The sequence below is a fragment of the Leptinotarsa decemlineata genome, unplaced genomic scaffold (genome assembly GCF_025532065.1).
Source record: "Leptinotarsa decemlineata unplaced genomic scaffold, Ldec_3_MD MMD2_tig00000218_RagTag_RagTag, whole genome shotgun sequence".
NCBI lineage: Eukaryota > Metazoa > Arthropoda > Insecta > Coleoptera > Chrysomelidae > Leptinotarsa > Leptinotarsa decemlineata.
The window spans coordinates 1,097,948-1,120,133 of NW_027412545.1; the positions used below are offsets into that span (position 1 = coordinate 1,097,948).

Genomic DNA, 22,186 nt, shown 5'->3' on the forward strand with positions numbered 1-22,186 from the left:
TTTCTGTGTAGAATCTGTGTAACTAATTTTTCTCGTAATTCTCTATATAAATAGGAAAGCAAGAACAAAGAAATTGAAACTGTTTCCACACTTTCATTACGAAGCAAACTGGAGATTTGTTTGTAAATTTGGCAGGAGACTAAAATTATTTATACTTATATTCAAAAATGCTTATAATATGTATTATAATGAACATTGGATTACCGTTTGAGTTTATTCGCCATAATTCACCAATACGAACCTGCCTCTCGCGAGAAAGAAACCCTTACGACTTACGATTGTAAGTAATACTATTTGAACCTACCTGGTAGTCCGTCCTAACTAACCGCAGAGTCGGCAGAACCATATCGTGTGTCTTCGATGCGTTAAATAACAGTGCCTTCGTTCCGAGTTACAGAATGGTAAGACTCGATTATTTGCTTACTCATTAGAATTTAATTTATTTTGTTAATAAATCATTGAACTTCATAAATGCATTGGGGTGAATAACTTGGGGGTGGACGACTTGTTGTTCATTTGTTTATCGTTTCAGATAAATGTGTTGTGTTATTTTGAAGTAAGGTGTCTTGTGTCTAGCGTCTGGATACATCGACCTTGAATTTTAGTTTTGGATAATCGGATGAATACCGGGGTCAATGAACAATTTTTTTTAAATTATTTGGTTGAATGTATTGACGGTAAATTCATTTGGTTTATTGGTCAACGGCTAATTGTTCCATATGTACGGGTGGTCTCAAAAGTACCCGGCCAAACAAAGAAAACACAAAAAAAATGAAAAAATGTATTTATTTTCCAACATAATATCTTTGCAACTCCATACACTGTTCCCAGCACAATAAGTTCGATACTGAATTCCATTAGTTTGGACTTCCATTGTCTAATATTATATAAAATGAATTGAAATCCCTAAAAGAATCAATACAAATGACAAATTAAAAACAATAGCGGATAATTATAATTATATTAGGCGAAAAACCCCAGAAATGAAATTATAGTGTAATGAAATATAAGTAAAAAATAAAACAATTAAACAAACAATAAGAAACAATAAAAAATAAGCCAAGTTACTTCACGACGTTTCGATTGTTAGTATCCACAATCGTCTTCGGGTGATGACTGGACTGATTCCTCCGAGAGATGACTATTTCTGGTAATCATCAAGACTGATACGAAGGAAGTTCTCGAGTAGAAACTAAACATCATCAAAAATGATCTTCAATGGAATGGCTACTCCAAAGCGGTGGTGGAAAAGACTTTGGCTTCGCAGGGAACAGAAGTCGTCATAACCAGTGCTTGCACTTACCCTTTTTTTTACCTTGGGAGCTGTCTGACTTGTCCATTTAGTCCAAGTCTCCAGTTGCACTTCCTTACATCAGAGGATTATAGGAAAGGATAAGAAGAATTGGGTCCAAGTACAACATCAGAACCTGCTTCGTATCCGGAAACAATATCTGTAGCAGCTTCACGAAAACCAGGCCACCAAACGCGGACTGCGATTTCAAGAATTGCATGTACCGGATTCCCGGAAATTCGCACTCACACGCAATTCAATTTCAGAGCACAAGAAACTCACACACCGAGGGGAAACCAGCAAACAGGAATAGCAGAGCATGTTTGGACCCATCAACATCGAGTGGTTCCAAGCTGAGATCATCCACAGGGAGGGATACTGGTTTAGAAGGAAATTTAAAGAAGCCGCATACATGTTGTCCAACAATGTATTTAGCCAAAAGATAGCATAGAGATAGGCAACATATGGAAATATACAATGAAGCGAAAAATAGCCAACTCCCGCCAAACGGTCATCTCCCGCTAAATCGGTGAAGCGGAAAGAGGAGAAAATGAAAGTACTCGAATGACTCATAAATACTCATCTCTCGGAGGAGTTAGTCTGTCATCACCCGAAGACGATTGTGAATACTAACAATCGAATCTCTCAATTTTAATTTTTTATTGTTTGTTATTCTTTGTTCAATTGTTCTATTTATTTCTTATATTTTATTCCACTATAATTTCATTTCAGGGTTTTTTGCTTGATATAATTGTTATTTTCAACTAATTTTTTTTTAATATTTCATTTGTATTTTTTCTTTTGGAGATTTCAAATCATTTTATGAAATATTTAACAATGGAAGTTCGAACTAATGAAATTCATCATGAAACATTGTCAATCACATTCAAACAAAAGTATGATACTGTTTTTCTAATAAGAACTGTCTTGCTCCTCAAAATGGCCATTTTTCTAAGTGAAGAAACAGAAAATAATCCAAGGGGACCAAATCTGGCGAATAAGGTGCATGAGGTAGCAATTCAAACTTTAATTCGTTAATTTTGGTCATTGATATAATGGATTTGTGAGCTGGTGCATTGTCTTCATGAAATAACAATTTTTTTCTTGGTGAACTGCGGCCCTTTCCGCTTGATTTCTTCACTCAAACGTTGCAGTAAGTTCTCATAACACTCGCCGTTGATACATTTACCTTATTTAAGCCAATGAAAAGTATCCCACGCGCATCTCAAAAAACCGATGTCATGAACCTGCCTGCTGCTAAAACGGTCTTTGCCTTCTTTGGAGCCGGTTTTCCTTTTTGAGGACACTCTTTTGATTGTTCTTCTGTCTTGGGTGTGAAGTGAGGGACTCATGTTTCATCCATCGTCATGAAACGACGCAAGAACTCTGATTTGTTGCTGTGAAACTTCGCTAAACCCTCAATTGAAACATCTTCACAGCACTGTTTTTGCTCGAGTGTGACCAAATGCGGCACCCATCATGCACACAGCTTTCTTTCGTCCGAATTTTCAGATAATATATGATACCGTACTTTTTGAAATGCCTACTAAGTCTGCTAGCTCGCGTACTTTTAGTCGACGGTCAATCAGTACCGCTTTGTGGATTTTCTTCACCGTTTATGGAGTCATCTCATTTCGTCGACCACCACGATTCTGATCTTGGCAGCTCGTATGGTCTCGTCAAAACTCGGCAACCCAATACTTTACTGCTGTTAACGAAGGAGCAGACTCACCCTGAGTAGAACCCAGTTCAGCGTTCATATTGGTCGGGCTGAAGCCTTTCAAATAAAAGTATTGTACCACATAACGATGACCAATAACGTTTGCTAATAATGGCTGCCAAACAAATACTAAACAACCCAGCGTCTTCAAACTTGAAAAATGTGCTTTATAGATTGTGTACTCCCTAATACAGTATACTGTTTACAGTATACAGTATACTGATCAAGTATACTGTGTCCAAGATAAGGAAGTTCTTCATGGGAAAATCGGACACCATGGGCTGAAATAAATATAGTTCCAGTATTTTTAGTATATGTAATAGATAACGAATTAATTTGATTTAGGGATATAGTTGATTTTTTTTTTTTTCACTTTATACACATGAACTGTAAACCGGTACTCATTTAAGTTGTGGTACACATATAGAATAATTGTGGTTATGTAACAATTCGAAAAACTGATTTACATTACATGAGTTCTTTTCACGAAATTGATTTGCGTGAAGTAGTTAGTGTCTTTTATCTGTACCATATAAAAGTATACGAGGAAAATATAGAAAAAATTAAACTAAAATATAAGAACCAAAATGTGTGTGTGAGATATCATCAACATTTTCTATTCATTTGAAAGATGTGTTGATGTGATAATGTGTGGAATATAACATCGTTGAAATCTCCGCCGCGGCTTCTCTGGGTGGAGCGAATTTGAAACGTCTAATTTTCCTTAACTCTGGTGCAATAATTTGGCTGAATTTGACGAATGGCATGAGTTATGTTGGTTTTGAGGACCGCCAGCTCAAAATCCACATCAAACAGTGACTGTTTCGGGATGCATTGGACTTCTTGAATCTCATGTGGATGGATGCCTTCCCAAATTTGACAATTCTATTTGTTTACGTTCATCCAGAAATGGGCCTCATCGCTGACGATGAGTTACTTCAAAGTTCGCAACTCACGTAGATGGGTGGATTCGTCTGATTCAATTCAATTGAATCAGGCAGACTGTTATCAATATCAACAGCATTGCATCAAAAGAAAATTTTAAATACTGTGCCCTTGTGCATCGGTACCGTATATTTAAGTCTAAATCTAAATCGCCATTTTATCTCATTCTTTACGTAATGTAGAAATTTTGTATATAGAGACACCAATCGAGTTCATTCTGGAAATTATATAATACATTTTAACTCTTTCTCACAAATCAAACTCTTACTCATTAAACGAGTCGCTTATGTGATTAGATTTACGAGTGTTATAACAATAACTTATGCACTGGTTTTGAAATCTTTGAAGGGTTAACTGATCTTTTATGGTGACGGCCGGCATATATAGTGATGAAAATTGGAAAGATTCAGCAAATCACAAAATAATAAGTTTATTTCCGTATTTAAAATGTACTCGTTATCATTCGAATATTAATGAATGGAAAACTAGTGATATTTGGAAAAATCTGTTGTATACAAAGAAAATGATAGTGGATCTAATATGTTGTCTTAGGGCATGCTTTCATTTGAACTTATACAAATATTCTTATAGATTGCTAACTTCGATTGGAGAGGTAGCTTTGTAGGAAACGTAATACAGATTCTCCAAAACTGTAACACTTCAACTTTGCACAGAAACACGGTATGAAATATTTCACTAAGAAATTAGTGGAGTAATTTCGATTAAGTTAGTATTGATTGGTCTGAAGTCTTGCATATTCTTTGGGGTCACTATTCAGAAGTTGGAACAAGAATCAGGAAAAATACTTTTTGTTGAACAAAAAATGATTTTCAAGGTATAAGTATGGGGCATAAAAAGGCAAAACCCAACAAATTCTTTTCATATCGAATCCATTACAACCTTCAGCATTGGTTATGATTTTGCGTACATTTTTTCAATTTCTTCTTCAGATTCTGATATGAAGGAAATTGTAGTAAAAACATTCTCACTCAGTAAGCGGTTTTAGGATTACCATCAACAAAAAAGTTTGGATCTTCAACATCATGGGAGATGTGACACGCATCTTCTCCTGGTTTTTAATATTCAAATAATCCAGGGCGTACCAGATTTACTCAAAATTTGGATTGGACTGGAACTCAAGATAGAAGAATAAATATTCAATCGTATTTGCTTACTCAGAAGTTTATTAAGTTCAAGAGATGAGACCACCTAGTTCTATAATTGATACATTGTCAGCTCGCGAAGTGACTGTAATTTGTGGAAATGAGAGACAGAATTGATGACATTTGTTGCATCAGTTAAGTTTCATTCATTAATATCACATGGCCAGTAATTGTCTTTTTTTGTAGTTAAGAATTTCATCGATGAAACTATAAGGTGATTTAAATGTTAGTTATGAAAACACTAAGTTAGGCTAGTTATGAAAATACTAAGTTAGTTTTTAAGAAAAATCATGCCAATTTTTTTATTAGCTTTATTTGTTATATCATCAACTATTACAGTTATTGAAGACATTAATATTGTTAGTGAGTACATTGATATTGTGTAACGGTACTAAATTTTGTTTGATGAGAGATTGGTTTGTTTGAAAGCGTTTATCACATTTTCGGCTGCGCTTCATTCTCCTGAGATCTGGATGATATTCTCTGGGATGTTATTGTTCTCTCTTCGCTGGTAATATAATGGGCATTCTTGGAGAATGTGTTTTACAGTAATTTTTGCCTGGCATATATCACAGTGTGGTTCATCTGTTTTGTCTATGATATGTCCATGAGTAAGCCTTGTGTGTCCTCTACGTAGTCTTGTGAGGATGACATGATGATTCCTAGGCGTTGGGATGTATTTTCATTGTTTTACTGACGGCTTCATTTCCTTCAGCTTTGACCCATTGGTGTTCCATTGTTGTTGCCAGCTATTTATCGGATGTTCCTCACAATTTTTTTGAAATCGGATTGAATAATCATGTTCGTACATGGGGGTACTTCACTCTTTGTTGCATTTCTTGCGAGTACGTCAGGTTTCATGAAAATGTCATATGCCACATGCTACAATTTTTCTTATTAACGATTTTTGGACCGCTGAAAATCAACATGAAATTGTAATAGAACGTGGAAAAGTGAAGTTTTTCAGTTACTGGGGTTTTCTGGCTGAAAATAGTAGAAAAACGGGACAAATCAATTTTCAGACTGTTACGGAACTTCTTTGTATGTACTCTTAAGATGAAGTGCGGTTTAAATTTTCTTCTTTTTTTTCCAAGGACAAAATACAAGCACTGCAGGAAACTCTTCAAGGCGCTCTGAGGGTCGTGCCTGTGCGATAGTAGCGATTTACATTGGATTTGAACGCTGAAGGTTCTCATTGGATTTGAATCGCTATTTCTAATTTTGAAGCAGAATAATTTTTTGCTGAAAATTTTCAGGGCTCTTTGTGAAGATACACAAGTATCTTGCACAAGTATAAAAGTCGAAAAACTCTAATCTACCTAACTCAATTGAGCAGATGCAGATGACTTTGTCATCTTAGCAAGGTCCATTCCGGTAAGGGTAGCTTGTAATATCCTCCAAAGCACGATGGACGTTATCCAGAGTTGGTGCCTTAGGGAGCAAATGTCTGTCAATTCCAGCAAAACTGTGATAATCTCCACCACCAGGAACAGAAAATTGAACGATTTAACGTTACTTCACCTCAATGTTGAGATCATTTTATTTGGAACGGAGGTGAAATATTTTGGCATTGTCCGTGGAAAAAGTTTCACACATAGCCAGACTGTCTCTATGGGCATGTCAAAATATTTGTGGTAAAACTTGGGGTTTAGGTCTCGAACAAATCCATTGGATTTATGGAAGTATTTGCCTGGTTGCCGAAGGCTTCACAGAAAGCGACTCAGGCATATCTCTTTAGCTTACAGAGACAGGCTTGCCTGACCATCAGTGGTGCTATCAGTACCGCACCGTCAGTGGCCATTTTTCTGGAAAGAGAGGCTGGATGGACTTCATATAGACTTGTGTACATTGACAATTGCACAAATCAATCTAATGCAGAGTACCACAGACTGCTGGTTGACACAGGAAGTCACAGCATTCTGGGAGTGACCTCTGACTTTATGCCTTCAACTGTCAACTACGAACTGCCTTATACAGTACTGTTCCCGAGTAGAGAGGATTGGATCCTTCCGGGGAAGGAAATCTTAAGAGCAGATAGTCGTTGGTTCACAAATGGTTCTAAAACACCTTCAGGTTTTGGTGCAGGGGTTTTCAGTCGCAGACCCAGGACAGAGATATCAACCTACCTAGGGACCTATGCGACTGTATTTCAAGCATAAATTCATGCTATTGAATTGTGTTCAGAGAAACTGGAAAAATTCAACCTCATACACAAGTCAATAATGATATCCTCAGATAGTCAACAGCATTAGAAGCTCTTGGCTCCTACCGAGCAACTTCTAAATTAGTAGCAATTGGTAGCGATAGAAAGATCTCACAGATTGTCTCTGATCTGGATTCCTGGCCATACTGGCGTGGAAGGCAATGAGGCTGCTGACTCCCTTACAGAGGAGGCTGCTGCAAGCAGCTTCATCAGACCAGAACCTGCCAATGGCATCGCTTTAGGGTTTTTCAGACAAACATTGAACACCTGGATGGCAGAATATTTCAGAATTGGCTCCCTCCAAGGCGTTTATTCACCCTTCGAAGTTTGAAATCAAACAGTCGTTGGACTACAGTAAGAATGAACAACGATATCTAACATGCCTTCTTACAGGTCACTGTCATCTGAATCATCATATGCAGAGATTCAGACTGTCGAAAGACAGCTTCTGTTTGGAAAATGATGAAACAGCAGAGCACCCGAGGGGGGTAGGCACAAAGTTTGTGCCTATTAATGATATTCACACTCATTATCATAATAATCTTTCATTATTCGATAATGAAATAATGTTCAATACATTAATCATAAATTGGTGAACAATGGAAAAATAATTTTCTGTAGAAATAAAAAATTTGAAACTGTCAGCCAAGTGAAACATATCGTTGAATTATTTTTCCTTATAACAAGAGCTCAGCGTATAGTTGAAAGGTTATTGTCCTCAGAATGTAAAGGTATTACCCAATCGCTGTGACAATCAAGATTTCTAAAATAAAATCGATGCCGGTGAAATTAATTCATTAAGACATTCAACGATTAATAAAACATAATCGTGTAAAGATCATCAAGCGAATAATAAACGATTCAGTTGCGTTATACAAATTCGAAATAATACGATAGCGACCAACAACAAAGTTATTTTTATACAAGTGTGATCAAAACTATCATATATCTTCAAGGTGCCTCACGAATTAGTCTTTTTATTCTATAATATTTCTCACAAATCGTTGAGTCTACAGGATTCAGTGAAATATAGACAGACTCTTGTTCATTGATGACAATAACCATATTTTCCAGTTCCTCTACAGTTATGGAGTTTTATAGGACACAATATCAAATTACTACCAAATCAAATAATACCTATTTACATAACTGATCTCAGTAAAATTGTACTGTTGTTATTATTTCAGTAAAAATTGTGAGCCATCACGGGATGCCTGGCAAAAGTGAAACATCGAAATTATTTCGTACAAGTAATACGTATGTTATATGTTGTTTATTGACCTTCTCTATTCATACCCAAGGTGACAAGGACTAATGTCAATGCTGACTTGCTGAGTCGACATCCGGCAATACGCAGTTCCCAAAACGACGACACAAAGATTCTTCATTTTCTCTGTTTCATTTTAGAAGATATCAATATTTATTTTGCTGTAGATACGGTCCTGCGTGGCGAAATGAGTTAGTTACACTAGAATTGCAGTCAAGTTACAAGTTTATCAGTTTTATATTCACATTACTTCATATTATTGTGCATTCTGTAACTCGAGGGAACATCGTACTGTTTGCCTTTTTTCGAAATAAATAAACTTTGAAAAACTTATATTTCCAAAGTGAGATATAACATGCATAAAAGAACAGATTGCGGCAGAAACTGATATGGGATAATGTAAAAATGAAATATTTGATGATGTTCATTTGATAAACACTTATATTCATTAAATATCAACATCAACATTTCAAAAATTTATTTTAAATTGTGAAGACTTTATTCTGTTAATCAGTTACTTCGGTAATAGTTATATTCGATGTTCTCTGACGGTATTACTGTGACAATTGGTCGATGATAACTGAAGTTACGTTACAAAAATATTGGACATTACAAGATATCTAATAAATACAGAATCTATTGTTGCTTCACATCTGGTAGTAGGTTCTCTTGGATTGTTGTTAATTGGCAATTGAAATTGTTTTTAAAGGAATTCAAATTATATCAAAATTCACATTCAAATATTCAGCTGAACTCAGTGTAAGTTTTTCTTTATTGGTTTTAAAAATCATTGAACTTTTGTTCGGAAAGCATCTCACATGTAAGAACCTTAGCTAGTTAGTGCAATATATTACTTAGTGTCTCACATTATAAATATCAATAATCAATGTTTCAATATAAATTTTACCATGATCAGAAAATTAATAATCAGAAAATTGATAAACACATTCGTGCGCTACTCGCTATCAACTGATTTTGTTAGGTAACGACATTCCACAGTTCATAGATTTTCAATATGCATATTTCAATAACACCATTATTCCCTCAATATATGTAAAGTTTTTTTTTCAAATTGACTATTTTTTCTTGCAGGTGTTGGTAGTGTTAATCCTTGTTACCGCTTTGACTTTACTGGTGACTTATTATATTTATAAGAGACGTGGACTTCCTCCAGGACCGTGGGGTTTACCCATTATTGGATTTTTGCCATGGTTGGATCCCATTGCACCATATTTAACGTTAACTAAGTTATCTAAGAAGTACGGATCCATATATGGGCTCAGTCTGGGAAATGTATACGCAGTAGTATTAACAGACCCAAAAATTATTAAATCTTTATTTTCTAACGATTCAACTACTGGTCGAGCTCCCTTATATTTGACCCATGGAATAATGAAAGGTTACGGTATGTATGAGAAAAATTACTGATGATATGCGGAAAGAAACGAAATATCTACGTAAATCAGTTTTCCTCACCAGAACAAAAATGCTGATTTTCGACGCGAATTTTGCTAACCAAGTTAGCATCATCGGTAGATTGCCAAGTCTATGTCATCTTCTGATGATGCTAACTTAATTAGGTAAATACGCGTCGAGAGACAGTATTTTTGTTTTGGTGAGGTGAAAATGATTTGAATAGATTCATGTTACACCAAGGGTTCCCAATTCTATCAATCTAGAAATGAAGTATTATATCTGCATAGTATCTGGTGCCCAACTAATATTACACGAAGATCAAATGTACTTCAAAACTCAACCTTAATTTCAATTTAATAAACCCATCCTTATATGGAAAATGTTACTTTGATTTTCAGGAAACAGATATATCTATATATATCTATATATATTATATATATATATATATATATATATATATATATATATATATATATATATATATATATATATATATATATATATATATAATCCTATATCCATAGACATTTTTGGGGTATTGGACAACATGGAAGTAAAGTTTTTTCATAAACTGTAACGATTTGGTCTTCACCACGATATGTTTTCATTCACTATGAAAAAGATACTATGTTAGCAAAATATGTCGTGATATATTTTGAAGAATAAAGTCTGTGAAGATCAAATAATAATAATAAAAATGTTTATTTCAAAAACATGTATAAAAAGATGAAAGATGAACATATAACAAGCACAGAAATAAACATGAGAAGTCACTTAAGCTCATAGAGCTTGTGCGTGACATATGAGTTTACAAATCTATACAAGTATACAATTTAAAATTATAAAAAAATTCAATTTAAAATTAATTTTTTTTCCTGAATGTTTGCGGTTATGATGAAGTGAATGAATAGAATTGAAGTAGTTTCTGAATGAATATAGAAATATAACTGTCTGAGTGCTGAAGTTATCAACATCGGTTTAGTGGATGTCAATTTTGAGAAGTTTGTTTTTATCGGGAAATATGTCAGAATTAGGGAAAATCAAAAACTCGGTTGGATAATGACAAATTTGGGAAGTCTGATGTATGTTACTCGTAAGTTAGCGTAGTAGTTTTAAGTCTACGAGATCGTCTATCTCTACACTTCAACCACTTTTTCACATGGAGTTTGTAGGATTTATACGATTCAACCTTTTTTATATCATCAGGAAGTAGATTATAAACTTTTGGTGATAAAAATTCCACTGACCTTTGACCGATAGTTTTTCCACATGTCGTTTCATTTGATATATCTACTTTTTCCTGTGGATATTGATTAGAATCCGATAAGTGAAGATTTGTCTTATATCAAAAATGCCATTTTCCAGAAATAATAAATCACTGGAATGAGTAATATTTTTCCTGTAAATTATCCTCAGAATCCACTTTTGCATAACGTTCAAAGGATGCAGATCACATGGAGCTACGCCACGCCATCCTAATATTCCATATGATAACTGGGAGTGTATTAGTGCGAGATATAATGTTTTCAATTTCTCTGTACTCAAAACGTCAGCAAGATATCTAAATTTGATGAGCAATCCTCTTAGCTTATTTCTAACATGATTAACTTGAAGGTCCCATCTTAAGTGCCTGTCTATAATTATTCCTAAGAACTTCGACCTGTCTTTTTCTAGAATGTGTTTTATATCGCTCACCACCAAAGGACCTAATTCTGGTAAATAGTTGGAGTATGAAGTGAAGTGAATGAAATGAAAAGTATGATTTTTCATCATTCATTGTTAAACTGTTGAATTTAAACCAGTCACATATACCATGTAAGTCTTGTTCGGCTTTATTTTTTACATCTGTCCAAGTTTTGTCCTCATAAAGTATTACCATATCATCAGCAAAACTGATGATTTTACCTGTAGATCGATATGTCATGGAGAAGGCGTTTGTGACACACTATATCGAAGGCCTTTGATATATCTACAAAAACGCAAATTAATGGATTTTTTTGTCCATGACCTTATAGATATCAGTGGTTAAAGCATATATCGCATCCTCTGTACTTCTACCTTCCCTAAATCCAAACTGGTTGTTGGAGAGAACTCTAAATTTTTCAAAAAATGCATACATTTGTGTCTTCACGATTTTTTCAAATATTTTAAAAAACACCGACAACAAAGAGACTGGCCGGTAATTTTCAATTTTTGCCCTATTTCCATTCTTGTACAAGAGCTTGATGATTCCTAACTTCAAGCAAGTAATGGCTGAATCAATCAGAAAAAAAAAGGAAGTAAAGAATTGAAATCCGAATTTTACAAGCTCTTCTCCACAAGATCCAAATAAAACTCTTCACGATAAGTAGTATATGAAGAGCTAGTTGTTTAGTAATTTTGACTGAAGAAGTTACTGGTATGCTGGGGGCAGGTACATGACAAACTATCCTACTGATACATTTCTAGGAAGATTTTCAACAACGAATTGGAATTTGATAATCATATCACCGATATTTAGAGAAATAAATTCGAATGGAAATTTTCCAGTAAGTGTGGTGGCGAAGAATTTGGTTTGTCAGCAATTAAAACATTCTCCATAATTGAGATATGGTGTATCCCCCTCTTAGCGTCTTCGAAAGCAAAGTGGGGTGCTAAGCTAAGAGGAGTAGTCTCCCACCCCTCTCAGCTTCTTCAAAAGCTAAGAGGAGTGGGAGACTATCAACGTCCGCACTGTATATGTTTGTTATATCCGTCATGAGTAATTTTATTACAGTGTTAAAATATTTCTTTTTTCCCTTGTACAACAATCAAAATTTCGAAACCTAAATTAATTTTTCAGGTGTTACATGTACATCATTGACAATCATGAAAAATGATGAAGTCTAAACATTAATGTGTCAATAATCCCAAATTGTTTCGGTGAAACTAACATAAAGCGATTCTCTCTTCTGTTAATAATCTTGCAGGAGAGTAGTTCAGTCACCTCGCTAACCACAAGTCAATTTTCGGGCTCGTTTTTTGGCCTACTCTGGGTTAGTGTGTCAACATCGCTTACGTCACTCCATTGTCGCGAAGGCTCACGCACAACTCTCTAACACGCAATGCGTTCTCCATTTTTGGTAGGTCAAATAACCAACGGTCCGTTTGATAGCGTTTTTTCGTGAACCTCCCGTGGAATGCAAAGCGATTGGTGATATAATGTAAGTACTGAATGTAAGAGAATGAAGGAGTTAGCGGAAAAGCGAGCTCTCGCTAAGAAGTTCTCGTATACAGGGCGATACATAAACGTAATTCAGTTGGAGTATTTTGAAAAGGATATCAGGTATTCAAATCTGAAATTTGAAAAATCTGATTCAATTATTATTATTTTTAGTTATATGGCGACATAGTTGAGTACAGTTAGGAGATTTGTAGGGTGTTAGTAGAAAAGGAAAAAACTGCGATGTTGGATATTGTGGCGACGTTTCCTTAATTTATTTTATATTTCTCAAGGCTCATTATAAGCTAGGAACGCCTGACAGATGTGAAACATCAAAAATAATATTTTGTGATCCCCATTATAATTGCGCATGGCGACCTGTCGCCACGGCAGTAATCAGGTTTACGTGGGGCTATATATGTTTCACATCAAAACTTGCATTCAGTTTTTTGTTATAGTCTAGAAAAGCACTACGAATAAAAGCCGACCACTCTACAGGTTAATATTTTTGTTCAAATGATATATTACGTGATATGTGCAGACATAGTTTTGGATCAATATTCAAGTAATATATACGTGTGACGCACTGTTTGTATCCTTTGGTGTAGTAATGAATATTACTGGAGTTTTTCCCAACACCAAACCGTTATTTTAACACCTCGACACGTGTTTCGATCACCAACTGATCATCTTCAAGATGAGGATCTTTTGATCTTCCTCAAGTAATATTCATTCAAGTAATTTAATGAAAATGAATGACCAAAGAAATGGAAACTCAAGAGATGATTGTTCTGATGTTTTAATCAGATTGAAATACAGGGTGTTTGATAATTGATATCTGATCCTGAAGAGCAATAATCCTTGGCTGTGTGTAAGAAAAACTCTTCATATAGATCTTAGGTCCGCAAAAGCTTCATTTCTGATGTTGAAATATAAAAAAAAGTCATTTCTTTCCTAATATCTATGAAATCTTTTTGGTGTTCTCAATTTTGGAACATTGAAATACGCATAAAAATAATTTTTTTAAAGGTAAAGGTTTTGTTATTGTTTGTCAGTAGCGTTCCTGTCAAAATCCCCTGCAATATTTTTCATCAAGGTCATGAGACGTCACGTTGTTTTTCCAAATAAATTTTATCTTCATAACTGCCTGTATCTTTTTATAAAAATGACCTGCCATTTTTAGTTCAGCCAATGATTTGTGAGGTAGAAAATAAATGCAGCCGCTGAAGTGTAGTAGGAGTATTTTGTGGGAATTTCTCTAGCTGTATACCAGATATTATTTAGGTCATATAAACTTGCTTATTAAAAAAAACCTCGTGAATTTTATAAATACTGAATTAGCAGACATACTTTACTTGAATGAAGCCTGGTGACTATATTAAGAGCGCTTCCCAAAAAGAATGATTCCTGATGATCGAAGGATTTCAAATTCACAAAGAAGATTATATGAAACAGGACGTTTGGAGCTAAATCATCATTTGAAAGGAGCACATCGGACTTCTAAAACTCCAGCAATTGAGGAAGCCGTTTCAAATTCACGAAAATCCTGAAATAACTACGAGGCAAATTGCCAATCATATAAATATTACCTACATTTCATAATAGAGGATTCTGCATAAATATTTGTCACATCCCTATCACATTCATCGGGATCAGGTTCTAATTTCTCGGGAGTTTTCTCTGTGAGTGAATTTCTGCTAATTGTTCCTCCAAAATATTCCATTCATGAACCAAGCTAGTTTTACTGAAAACAGGATCAGGAATTTACATAGAAATCTTTTTTGGACCGAAGAAAATTCTCATGAAATGTCGTCTGATTGATGACTGTGAGGCCCCCCTGAAAGCAAGACTCTATGCGGACGATCTGGTTGTATTTGTTAGAGGTAAAAACCTAAAGACCATTCATGATTAATTACCTTCAACATTTCCTAGTCCAGTTACAGAAATGGTGCTCAAGCTTCGGGCTACAAATATCATTGGAGAAGACCAAAAGTTTGCATTTCTGTATACGTCCCAAAGATAATTTACCTAAACTACTAATGTATAACGAGAATATCGCCTAAGTTAACCAAGTTAACTTATTCGAACCAAAACTGAACTGAAAACAACATATCCATAACCTCAAAATGTTATGCCAGAATGGTTTGAACCTCCTGAGAACAATTGCCTCAAATACTTGGGGTGCATACACAAATATGTTGATGACAATCTACAGATCCCTAATCAAATAAAAGTTACACTACAGATCCATAGTATATAATTCGGCGAACAAATCAGTTTTGGAACAACAGGATACTGTTTACAATAATGCTATCAGAATCACTCTTGGGGCATTCTGCACAAGCCCAACGGAGAGTTCACAATGCTAAACATCTTTAGCAATCCGAAGGCAGTTTTTAAACCCTCACCTATCCTGCTTCCATTACAGAAAACCCTGAAAACCCAGTATACCATAATGTGATTGCTCATAGATTTTCGTCAACATATGCTGGGAAGAAAAGAGCTGACCTTCCTTTTTACGAGGGACAAAATCAGTATCTACATAATTTGAACCTTCATCAATCAAAAACCTCCGCCCCGAATATCCCTAACTCCATTCTATGGACTACCCCAATTCTCATTGATGCAAACCTTAACCAGTTCAAAAAGAGAGTCATCAAATGTAATTTATATGAAATGATTCATACGAAATACAAGGAGTTTGACACAATCTACATGGACGCATCCAAATCTGAAACGGCGTGAGAGCCGGTTTCTTGAGTGTCCTGGAAGCAGTCATCCAATTATAATCCAACCATCCCATCATTCATCATATAAAGGGACTGATCAATATACTCTATGGAAAAGGGGTCGTCATATAATTTATATCAGTTCCTTCTCACGTAGATATAATAGGAAAGGAAAAGGCTGACCGATTAGCTAAAGAAGCCACCATTAGTCCTAAAAACAGTACAGAATACTTTGTTGTCCATACAGATATGAAACCCTACTTTTTTCAATAACAAAACACAAGCACTACAGGAAAATCCTTGAGGCGCTCGCAGAGCGGTTCCTATGCGAAAGTAGCAATACACATTGGATTTGAAAATCCGCACTGAATTATGGCAATATCAATGGAATGGGTCTTGCAGTAAATTTTCTCAAGTAAAAACAAGTGTACTTCCCTGTATACATCTCTCGAAAAGTAGGAAAATCCAGGTCATAATATCTCGCCTGCGAATAGGCCACACCCATGGATACCTCATTCCGGCGACACCAGCCCTATATGTGTGAAGTGTGCGACTCTCCCGTAACTGTTGACCATATCCTAACAAAGTGTGTGATATATTCCAACAAAAGACTCGTGGCATCCCGCCTTCAATTAGCAACGCATTATGACCTAACTGTAATACTGAGAATATTGTAAAATTTTCAGAAAATGTCAACCTGTTCAACTTTATATGTAATGCCCTTGCAACTGATGCATTGTTCAGTCGCTAATAACCCTGGAGGTTGATGTGACTTTGAATAAGGTAAATAAAAAAACCAGGGTGGTCGCAGAAGTTCCTGGCCTAACCTAAAGATGGCGGTAGTTGTTTGAAAAATATCACTGTATTAGAAAGTACACTATCTATGAAGTATATGTTTCAAGTTTGGAGACGTTGCATTGTTTAGTATTTGTTTGGCAGTCAATAGCAAACGTTTTCGGTGAATTTATGAAAATGGAGAAAATTGGTCATTGCTATGTTTAAAAAATCTGTCTGTTCAAAATCTGTTTTTCCGTTAACCAGCTGTCGCACCCCTACGAACGACAACCCTCAGAAGTCGAAACTTGTGTGAACTAAGGATTAACGAGGTCTTGCCTTGTAAAGTGTGATTCCTAACATGGGGTGGACGATAGCAAGTGAAGATCGATCGTTCAGACTAGGGCTTGAAGCACCGACCAACACGGCAGTCAATTCGAGTGAGTGAACAAAGCACCCACGCCGAACCGCTTGGCTACCGACCGACCAATGTGGTATAATACTTTTATTTCAAAGGCCTAAGCCCAACCAATATAAAAGCTGAACTGGATTCTACTGTGGGTGAGTCTGCTCCTTCATTTACAACAGTAAAATATTGACTAGCCAAGTTCAAACCAGGCCGTACGAGCTGCCAAGACGAGCATCGGAGTGGTCGACCAAATGAGGTGAAGAAAATCCAAAAAGCGGTACTGATTGATCGTCGACTGAAAGTGCGCGAGCTAGCAGAATTTGTAGTCATTTCAAAAAGTTCGGTACATTGTATATTATCTGAAAATTTGGACGTGAGACAGCTGTGTGGAAGATGTGAACCGCGTCTGCTTGCAGTCGAGCAATAGCAGTGTCGTGAAGATGTTTCAATTGAGTGTTTAGCAAAATTTAACAGCAACAAAGTAGAATTCTTGCGTCGTTTCATAACCTTGGATGAAACATGGGTCCATCACTCCCGAGACAAAATTACAATCAAAACAGTGGACTCAAAAGGGAGAACCGGCTCTAAAGAAGGCGAAGACCGTTTTATCAGCAGGCAAAGTCATATTCATCGGTTTTTTGGGATGAGCGTGAAATAATTTTCATTGACTTTCTTAAAAAAAGGTAAACGTATCGACGGCGAGTATTATGCAAACTTATTGCAACGTTCCAGTGAAGATTTCAAGCGAAAACGGCCGCATGTGCATGAAGCTTAAGTTGAAAAATTAATTTTATACAATTTTTTCGGGTTTATAACCTTTCACAATCTTTCTTGAGTGGTTAACATTTCAAAAAAAATTAGAAATATCAGTTTAAGGCGAGATTTTCATGGTGAATATAGATTTTGAAAACGGAGAAGGATTGTTTTCCGAAACCTCAACCACCTGAAAGAGTTTGTGGAAGGTTATAAACCCAAAAATCAGTATAAAATATTGAGTCCTTCACAAAAAAATGTCGTTTAAGGAATATGAGTACATTTTTGAGTTTTTTGGGTCGAGTACTTTTGGCACCACCCTTGTATAGCCGATTTCTTGAAATCTGTTGCTTTTTCAATGCGAATCAGATGTGGTTTATGCACGACGATGCTCCATTCTACTGCTCTGGAATGTGACTGTTTGGACCAAAACTTTCATAATCCCTGGAAAGTTTGTGAGGAATCAGAGTCATGGCCAGCTTCGAGTAGATCCACAGACTCAAACAGTTTCGATTATTTTCTTTGGTTACATCTCAAGACTTTGTGTACGTCAACCAATTCAAACTGAGGAAGAATTATGTTTCCTGCCAAGCAATAAGGAATAGTCCAAAAATTTTCCAAAGAATACTTGATTTGATTTTTGTATTTTTTGTTCATTATAGTTTTGTTTTCAAAAATAAAAAATGCTTACTCATAAAAAAAATAAATAATTAAGGAATAGTATATTGATAATAATAATAATAATAATAATAATAATAATAATAATAATACGGCACTCTTACGGTATTGACGAGACACCGGTGTTGCCCTACGCTCCGGGGGATATTGAATCCGTTGTGGGGAACGAGAAGTGCCGAATTTATTGGAACTATTCGTTCCCCACCCTCAGGCTCATACAAGCTAATAAGCCTGATGTAGTCCTTCTCGACCACCAGACCAAAACGATATTTGTCGTGGAGTTTTCAGCTCCTGGCGAGACGAATATCGTCAGAAAAGAGGAGGAAAAACGGATAAAATATCGAGATTTTCTCTTCGAACTCCGCAGACTCTATCCAGATCACTCTGTCAAGATGGTCGTTCTGATTGTTGGAGTCCTTGGTGGAATGATGTCTTCTCTACTCTCGAATCTAAAAATCATACCGGCTTGCCGCACTAAGGCAGAAATCTTAGCCGCACAGATGCAGAAGGCTGTCATTCTTGGCTCACTGCGTTTGCTCAGGGCACATGATTCTCGGACCCAATGATCACTTACCCCACGGTGTGGGGAGTGGTCATTGGTTGATTATGCTGGCGCGCCCTCTCGAATGTATCGGGGCTTCGGGGGATAGGGCCTGACCAGCGCACACTACGGTGAAAAAAATAATAATAATAAGCCGATGCATGTGGTCTTCTTCAATAACATCGAAGACCTTGGCTTATCAAAGCGCCTGACGTTCGCTTTTCTCAGGTCGAGTGGGCTGAAGTCGGAAACTGAGGGGTTCATCATGGCTTGCCAGGATGGTGTCTTCAACACCTTAGTCTACCGCAGTCGCGTGATGGGTATAGAGGTTCCTGACACAAGGTGCAGGGCCTGCCGCGAGGCGCCCGAGACCCTAATGCACTTGCTATCAGCATGTCCAGCATATGCGGTCTCGGCCTATATCCATCGACATAACGCGGCCCTAAGAGTGCTATATTACCATCTACAGCACTCTTACGGTATTGACGAGACACCGGTGTTGCCCTACGCTCCGGGGGATATTGAATCCGTTGTGGGGAAGGAGAAGTGCCGAATTTATTGGAACTATTCGTTCCCCACCCTCAGGCTCATACAAGCTAATAAGCCTGATGTAGTCCTTCTCGACCACCAGACCAAAACGATATTTGTCGTGGAGTTTTCAGCTCCTGGCGAGACGAATATCGTCAGAAAAGAGGAGGAAAAACGGATAAAATATCGAGATTTTCTCTTCGAACTCCGCAGACTCTATCCAGATCACTCTGTCAAGATGGTCGTTCTGATTGTTGGAGTCCTTGGTGGAATGATGTCTTCTCTACTCTCGAATCTAAAAATCATACCGGCTTGCCGCACTAAGGCAGAAATCTTAGCCGCACAGATGCAGAAGGCTGTCATTCTTGGCTCACTGCGTTTGCTCAGGGCACATGATTCTCGGACCCAATGATCACTTACCCCACGGTGTGGGGAGTGGTCATTGGTTGATTATGCTGGCGCGCCCTCTCGAATGTATCGGGGCTTCGGGGGATAGGGCCTGACCAGCGCACACTACGGTGAAAAAAATAATAATAATAAGCCGATGCATGTGGTCTTCTTCAATAACATCGAAGACCTTGGCTTATCAAAGCGCCTGACGTTCGCTTTTCTCAGGTCGAGTGGGCTGAAGTCGGAAACTGAGGGGTTCATCATGGCTTGCCAGGATGGTGTCTTCAACACCTTAGTCTACCGCAGTCGCGTGATGGGTATAGAGGTTCCTGACACAAGGTGCAGGGCCTGCCGCGAGGCGCCCGAGACCCTAATGCACTTGCTATCAGCATGTCCAGCATATGCGGTCTCGGCCTATATCCATCGACATAACGCGGCCCTAAGAGTGCTATATTACCATCTACGGCACTCTTACGGTATTGACGAGACACCGGTGTTGCCCTACGCTCCGGGGGATATTGAATCCGTTGTGGGGAACGAGAAGTGCCGAATTTATTGGAACTATTCGTTCCCCACCCTCAGGCTCATACAAGCTAATAAGCCTGATGTAGTCCTTCTCGACCACCAGACCAAAACGATATTTGTCGTGGAGTTTTCAGCTCCTGGCGAGACGAATATCGTCAGAAAAGAGGAGGAAAAACGGATAAAATATCGAGATTTTCTCTTCGAACTCCGCAGACTCTATCCAGATCACTCTGTCAAGATGGTCGTTCTGATTGTTGGAGTCCTTGGTGGAATGATGTCTTCTCTACTCTCGAATCTCAAAATCATACCGGCTTGCCGCACTAAGGCAGAAATCTTAGCCGCACAGATGCAGAAGGCTGTCATTTTTGGCTCACTGCGTTTGCTCAGGGCACATGATTCTCGGACCCAATGATCACTTACCCCACGATGTGGGGAGTGGTCATTGGTTGATTATGCTGGCGCGCCCTCCCGAATGTATCGGGGCTTTGGGGGATAGGGCCTGACCAGCGCACACTACGGTGAAAAAAAATAATAATAATAATAAATCGTCTTTATTGATCTTTGAACACACCTGTAAAGAGATAACAATAATAGATATTCAACAAAGATAAAGTGGCGAAGTGTCACCCCAGGGTGTTTTTCAACTTGATCATGTAAATAAAATATTAATTTACAATTTTCTTAATTATCTAACTATAATATCTACGATGAGTATAATTCTATTACATTGTAGAATAATTTTGCTGTCTGAGATCTATCAAATTAATTAGTACCTTAAATTCATAAAGTGATCGACTGGTCATTATCCGTTCTGTAGATGCAGAGTTCGACATTTGTTAATCATATTGAGCTGATAATAGGCATTTCAACTTTTTTTTGAAGTTCATCACAGTAAATGTACTGTAATCATGCGGAAGTTGATTATAGTAATTTTCTCATATCTAGCAATTTCAGTTTTCGTATTTCCCGATATTTATGACTTATGTGCTCATATTTGCGTATTCCGAAGGAAAGTCTAATATAACAGAAATAATTTTTGATGAAATCCTGCCTAGAGCCGTTGGTCACCACGATTGTGAAATTAAGAATGAAAGGAACAAGCAAATTAATGCATATCATTTCCAACCTCAAAAACGAAAAAAAGGCAAAAGCCCATTTTTATGAGAAGATAAAGGGAATTACAAAAATAATACATACTCATTTGGAAAAAGGACAGTGACGTATTCCTAATTTATAGAAAAGGTAAAGTATTCTGCTCTCAAGAAAAAAGATTGTTACTCGCATAAATTATATACGACAAACTTCATATCACCGAATATAATTATCAAACTTGATAAAAACACACTTTGCTAATAGAAGATATTTGAAAGTTACAAAACTTTTGGAGCACCCTGTGATGAATGCATGAATTCAATGCATATAGTTTCTAGGAAGAGTAATAATAGTAATGGCCTATAAATAATAATATATCCAAAAATACGTTCAATGTTTCATCTTCCTGCATTATAGAATTTTTAGTGGAAAGTACTCAACAAAAATCACTTCGAAACGGTATTAATTATAACAATCAAACTAATAGTTTCAAACAGCGGTCACTTATTTATCTTGATGGCTTTGTAGGTTCAGGCAATCATCCGATATCTCTTTTTAATTTGCGGTTTCCTAAATTGAGA

The 22,186-nt window shown here is 36.8% G+C and overlaps 1 protein-coding gene across 1 annotated transcript in view; it reads left to right on the plus strand.

Annotated features, from left to right (window-relative positions):
* The first annotated feature begins 285 nt into the window (after positions 1–285).
* The window catches only part of phtm (cytochrome P450 enzyme phantom), a 58,072-nt gene continuing 36,171 nt past the window's right edge, over positions 286–22,186 (plus strand). The window contains exons 1-2 of the mRNA XM_074173193.1: positions 286–401; positions 9,682–9,994. Of these exons, the coding sequence (XP_074029294.1) occupies positions 399–401; positions 9,682–9,994 (316 nt within the window). The 5' untranslated portion in view covers positions 286–398. The remainder of the gene's footprint in view (positions 402–9,681; positions 9,995–22,186) is intronic.